The sequence below is a fragment of the Monodelphis domestica genome, chromosome 2 (genome assembly GCF_027887165.1).
Source record: "Monodelphis domestica isolate mMonDom1 chromosome 2, mMonDom1.pri, whole genome shotgun sequence".
In the NCBI taxonomy this organism is placed as follows: Eukaryota; Metazoa; Chordata; class Mammalia; order Didelphimorphia; family Didelphidae; genus Monodelphis; species Monodelphis domestica.
In genome coordinates, this window is record NC_077228.1 from 262,997,889 (window position 1) to 263,004,640 (window position 6,752).

The following is a 6,752-nucleotide window of genomic DNA, read 5'->3' on the forward strand; positions in this document are numbered from 1 at the left end:
TTTGTGGTTGAAAGAACATTGTTAGCCACCTGCAAAATTAATAAGCCCTTTTCTAATATGTTATCTTTTGATATGGTGATGTGGTGAATGACACCTTTTCTTTCTAACTTTTCACCCTTTCCACTAGTTTTGGATATCTACTTTACTTTTTTCCTTTTATTTTTCTTGTTGATTTTTCCACCATCCCTGTTTTTGTCGTGCTTCATTCTTAGAAATACCAGTTCCAATATGAGATATGATATAAGTATTACCACATGGAAAAAATTTCCCTATATCCCTCATTGTGTAGTACTTTATTATTCTTTCCCTTCTTCAACATAATTGTTAATTTTGCCATAAAATCTCCTCTTTCCTACTGTTTTGTGTGTCAGTTGCCTTCAGAAACTATGATTTCCCTTTTCCTTAGTCACAATGAAGACCTGTAAACACCAAATCTCAACATATTAGTTTCATTGTAAAGTTTCCATCTCACATTATAAATATTTACTTCCTCCATGGAAATTTTTTTCAGTGAGATGCCCATGCCACCACCAAAATGTAATGTTCCATTCCCTCCCTCAATCTCTGTTCTTTCCTTAGTCACCTTACCCTTTGTCTTATAGAGTCTCTTCTTTCAGAGTTACCATAGGAGTTATTTTCCCTTCACTTTTAACCATTAACTTGATTATAAGATACCTCACAAATTCTTCTCCATCTTCTTCCCTTCTTTTCTGTTCTGTCAGGAACCTTTGTCTGAAGACCATCTTCCTGTTGGTTAATATTTTCCTTCTTGGTTTATTTTCTTGTGTTCAAGGTATGTGATCTTTCTCACAATATCATTAGTCATTTAGGTATTTTCACCCTGGACTGGCCTCAATCTTCTTTGAAAAGTACATATTAAATATATTCAAATACAAATCAAATTATTCCAGGAAGCAGTTCATAATTAGTGTGGCTTTTTTGTGATACTGCCTTAATTTTTATCTCCTTAATTATTATAAGACAACTTTGAATCCTATTTCATGATATGGATATAAGTATTCACCACTCATTTCATAGAGATATGAGGATGAGTAGAACATTTTTTGCATACTTATCTGCCTGTGATAAATCTTGGTCAGTGATTATTGGACTATTTCTCTACCTCCAAATTCAATATTTACTGTAAAATAAATACTTATATATATGTATAAATTAACATATAGGCTCCAGAGAATTTTAATTTTAACTTGGTATAAACACAAGCAAGAAAGAAAGCCCTACCCTCAAGGCACTTAAATTCCAACTGGGGAATTTTTCTGTAGAATATAATGAAAATTCTTGCTTATAACACTCTTAAACAGTGTAATATCAGAGAATTAAATTTATGAACAAGCATCAAAATAATAGAAAAATATCCAGTGGAAGATACACAAATTAGTTTTTTCTTATATAGATAATAATGCCTATCACTCTTCTTATTATTTAACAATTTACATGGAGTGTAAAGGTAAGGAGGATGATTGCAAATAAAGGAAAAAAAGGCATGGATGTTATATTTTTTAGGCTCTCCTTTTTCACTTGAGATTCCCTGAAGAATTCCTTCTCTGGACAGATACTTCCTTGAGATAATTTAATTGCCTGTTAGGGACACAAACATCCCAGAGGCTTAACAGAGTAAATAAACTGTTCTTGCTTCATGTCAGCCTACTCAGTGATACTAATATAATATGATATGCTAATATAACCTCATCATTTGAGGATTAAAAATACTATTCTGTCTCTCAAGTTTAATCTTTGGAGTGAGTCAATGAACACTACATTTGTAGTTACCTGACTTTCTCACAAAATGGAAAGGCCACATATAAAGTCACAGTGACCTGATGTTACATAGGTCTGCAGACTCACTTTGTGCTTTTCAGAGGGGATAAGGGATATTTATATGTCTAAGAGATTTTTCTAGTTTAGCTTTGAAATTTCCCCTGAAGATGAGAAAATCAATCTTAGATAAGTATTCCTTTAACCTTAACCCTTATTTTTCCTAGCACCTTCCAAATGCAACCCATAGCTTTAGGTCTTTTTGTGAGCTTCTGATGGAGACAAGAAGAGACATTTCAATTATCCCAGATCTGCAGGAAAGTTGAGTAAAGGTGAGTAGACATGGAACTTTAGAGATGACTGTCTTGCAAATGCAAGTGATGGCAAAACTGGAATTGAGCTTGTAGCTGTGAGACTACTTATATTAATGAACTATGAAATATTAAAATTCTCTTTAATTAATGTTGCATTATAAACATATATAGCTAAAGTGTTGAGTTAAAAAGAGATCATAGACTTGCCATCTTACAGTAAAAAACAGGAGATGTTCTTTAACTACAGACAATATGGTAGAGTGAATAGAGCCCTAAAAGAAAACCTATGTTCAAATTTCTATCTTTGGCACTTACTGCATAGTCTAGATTTGGGCAAATCAGATAAGCTGTATGTATGTATGAGCTGTACTGCCTAGGTCTTACCTTCTAAGTTATGGATTAAATTATAAGTTATATTTAATAACTAATTGATGCTCCCTGAGTGTGTGTGTGTGTGTATGTGTGTGTGTGTGTGTGTGTGTGTGTGTGTGTATAAAGGCAAAATAAAGAAGTTTGTTTTTTGTGTTATCCCAAGTTCATGGATTGCGTCCTTTTCTTTTTTCCCCTTTAAGTTGAATCCATTATTTCCCCAATAACCTCATGATATTTGTCCATGTAGGAGGTACAGATTGTCCCCACTCCAGAATTTTTTAAATTATGTATATAAAGTATATACTGTAATGTTTGCAAACTTTAAAATACTATAAAATGGATACCAATATTATTGTCATCACCTTCCCCATCCTCCTCTTCCTTATCAGATATTTTCTCCGGGATTAGACAACCCTTTCAAACACTCATGGGGACAAACATCAGGGATCTAAATATCTATATCAAAATAAAAATCATTAATGATTTGATGGCTGTTTGAAGAGCAGTATTTAGTGGATTGATCTAAGGAATTTTTATTAGCTTGGAGTTGTTTAGCAGTTTTGACATTTAGATAATAGAGACAAAAATATCATGATCATCAAAATTTACATATGATGAAAAACATGGAGGAATATCTAACAATTTGGATGGCCTGAGCTGGGATCCAAAAATCTCTACTAGGTAGAACATTAAACTAGATGTTGGGATTGAGGCTTGAAAGGGGCTTAGCATAAGACTCGTTTTACTGACAAAAAGTTGAGGTCAGAGAGATCTCATAAACCTAGGTCCAAAGACATCAGTGTGGAGAAGGCAGTCAGGCAGACCTGGGTATGAGTCTTATCCCAGATCCATGCTAGCTGGATGGTCTTGGGTAAGACATTTAACTTTTCAGGACCAAGGTACTCTTCAAGACAATAAATCAAAGAAAAGTTGCTCATATTAATTGAGTTTTCCCACTTTCCCTCCATTTATCAATGAAATCACAAGTCCTATCCAAAAAATGTAATGCCTTTTGCTTGTATTAAAAAAAATCAACTTCATAAATTCAAGAAAGAGAGGACATGGCTAAAGACCAATTTAAATGAAAGAGATCTGGGAATTTTAGGGGATTATAAGCTCTATGTGGGTATATGAAATAAAATATGAAAGAAAATCACAAAATCAAAGAAAGCTAAAGGAATCTTTGCATTGTTTAAGAAAGACATGGGTTTGAAAAGAAAGAAGGGGATAGAACCTTTTTATCCTTCTGGGAAGACTCAATCTAAAGTTCTAGGCTCTATGTGGGTTCCACAATTTAGGAATCACATCAATAGGCTGTTGATATTCCTTAGAGAAGTGATCAGGATAGTGAAAGACATTAAAATTATGACTTTCAACATTGGCTAAAGTACCTGAAAATGTCTAGCCTGCATAGTAGGCTAAGTTGAGGAAAGAGTATCAATTTTTGAGTACTTGAAGGACTGTCACATGGAAGAGGGATTAAATTTGTTAGTGCCAAAAGGCACATCGAAAAACTATAATTGGAAAGACATATTTGGGTAACATATGAGGAAAAAATAAGAGCTGTTTTAAAAAGTGATTTATGATATTTAGTGATGGTCTCTGAAGTCTCTTCAAACTAAGATTTTGTGATTCTGTGATTCTTCACAATTCTTCCAACCCCAAACTGATTTTTAAACACTACCATTAATCTCTTTAGGTCCCCAAAAGAAATATGTGCCAATGAAGAATGAAGCTGAATAATGAGAGCTCTTTCACTGGGTTCATTTTATTAGGCTTCTCTGATCAACCGCAGCTGGAGCTTCTCCTCTTTATGCTTCTTCCAATTTTCTACCTCTTCACTATAGTGGGAAACACAACCATCATCTTTCTGTCTCAGCTGGATCCCAGGCTCCACACCCCTATGTATTTCTTTCTCTCCAACCTCAGCTTCCTAGACCTCTGCTATACTACCAGCATTGTCCCTCAACTTCTGGTCAACCTATGGGGACCAGATAAGTCTATTTCCTATGTAGGTTGTGCCTCCCAACTCTACATTTCCTTAGCTTTAGGGTCTACAGAGTGCATCCTCCTCGGAATGATGGCATATGACCGTTATGCTGCTGTCTGCCAGCCACTCCACTACATGATCATCATGCATCCTCGGATTTGTAACCAAATGGCAGCCATCTCTTGGCTCAGTGGTTTTTTCAATTCCCTGATACAGACCACCCTGACTCTCCATGTGCCCCTCTGTGGAAAGAACAGGATAGATCATTTCTTATGTGAAGTTCCTCCACTCCTCAAGCTAGCTTGTGTCGACACTACCATCAATGAAGCTGAGCTCTTTGTTGTTAGTGTCCTTTTTCTTCTGGTGCCTATATCATTCATCTTGGTATCCTATGGACGTATAGTCTGGACAGTTTTACATATGAAGTCAGAATCAGGACAGAGAAAAGTATTTTGGACTTGTGGATCACATCTTGTGGTGGTCTCCCTCTTCTATGGTACAGCTATCTATGCCTACCTTCAACCTACTAACAGTTATTCCCAGGACCAGGGAAAATTCATATCACTGTTCTATACTGTTATCACACCAATGATTAACCCCCTTATATACACACTGAGAAACAAGGATGTGAAAGGGGCAATAAAGAAAGCTCTACATATGGAATCATGACCCTAGATGAGGAGAAGCAGGAAATAAAACAAGAATGGTATGGAAATAGAGTTGTTAAAACAAATGAATTCCCCAGAAGTAGTCTAATACTTCCTATCACCACCAGCAAAGAGCCTTTCTCAATAGCTTTATATTTCTAATTTTTATTTTACATTGAATTATTAGTCTATTATAAAATACTAGAATTTAATTATGCTTTGTATTGTTGGACATTTAGGTTGTAGTAACTGTTTATCTATATCTAAATATGTGTTTATATATTTAGATTGCAGCCAGTGCATATATGTGCGCGTTGTATTAGAAATAGATACGGTGGGAGATATTTCTGGTTGTAATAAAGGATATACTCAGGCTTGTGACTAGAGAGATACTAGGGGAACCCTGAGGGTGTCTACTTATAATGGAGATAGAAGATACTTCTGAGAGATAGAGAGATACTACTAGAGAGAGATATTCTATTCCTGTGGGGTGAGGAGTGTAGCACACCAGCATTACTGGATAATTTAGTGACCTCTTTTAGTGGACAGATTTTTTCAGGTTCACAGTCAGGCTTGTTCTCATTGTCACCTTCATTTTCCTTAGGCACACTCTCTGCTTGCCAATTGTCCTTGCCCATAACCTGATCTAGCCCCTTTTCCTTAATCAATTGCTCAAACACAGCCTTAATCATGCTTTCCAGGTTGTTATCAATAGCCAATATCTTTTTTGCCTTAGGGGAATCACAAATCTCAAGATCTTCTTCACTTGGGTCAGAGTTGGAAGGACAGCCATAAAGAGTATATACACTTGAGTCAGGACCTGCCATAGTATAGGGTCTGTTTGGAATGGCAACTGCAAAACAGACCTTGTTATGTTTCCTATATAATCAATAGATTCCATTATCATATGGGTCATTCTACTGTACAATATGTGGTAAACCCAGAAACAAGCGATGACAGCAACATTCACAGTTCCACAAATAACTTGTCTAAACATTGTGTCTTTCTTATTCTACTCTGCCTTTCAACGGATTGTGGGGTTCAGTCATACTTCAAGGTGCCAATTGTATTAGAAATAGATACTGTGGGAGATGAGATATTTCTGGTTGTAATAAAGGATATACTCTGGCTTGCGACTAGAGAAATACTAGGGGAACCCTGAGGGTGTCTACTTATAATGGAGATAGAAGATACTTCTGAGAGATAGAGAGATACTACTAGAGAGAGATATTCTGGGGTTACCTTATTGATCACTACTGATGGCTAATAGATTAATATTTTTCCTACCCTTTTCCTCCCTCAATCCCTTTACCACCCTTTTCTGAAGCCTTTGGATTCACCCCTCCCCCCTGAGTTGACGCTGATGTTTATGAGGAAACACTCTTTTCCTTTCTCAAGTATGGGGATTTATTGGGAACAACAGGATGGAGGACTGAGGTAAAATGAGGTGAGAGGGATAGGGTTGTCCCTAGTCTATAAGGAGGTCTAGGAGGATTTTGGAAAATGTCAGTCCTGTCACAGCTGTGACACAAAGTCTGTCAAGGAGATATGAAGGACAATTGATTTTTCTTATGTCTTCTTCTAATCAGCCCAGTATTTAACGATCAATCACCAACATCAGCTACACCAAAGCCTCAGCCTGGGTCAGAAAAA

General features: G+C 36.1%; 1 protein-coding gene across 1 annotated transcript; it reads left to right on the plus strand.

Moving 5' to 3' along the window:
- Positions 1-4,191: 4,191 nt before the first annotated feature.
- Positions 4,192-5,136, plus strand: LOC100619259 (putative olfactory receptor 2B8). Its single transcript, XM_007483368.2, has one exon. The coding sequence runs from the start codon at positions 4,192-4,194 to the stop codon at positions 5,119-5,121; it is 930 nt and encodes a 309-aa protein (XP_007483430.1). The 3' UTR covers positions 5,122-5,136.
- Positions 5,137-6,752: the final 1,616 nt, after the last annotated feature.

What these genes read in the sequence shown, in the direction of transcription:
- LOC100619259 (XM_007483368.2), top strand. Translation starts at nt 4,192, where the DNA reads ATGAAGCTGAATAATGAGAGCTCTTTCACTGGGTTCATTTTATTAGGC.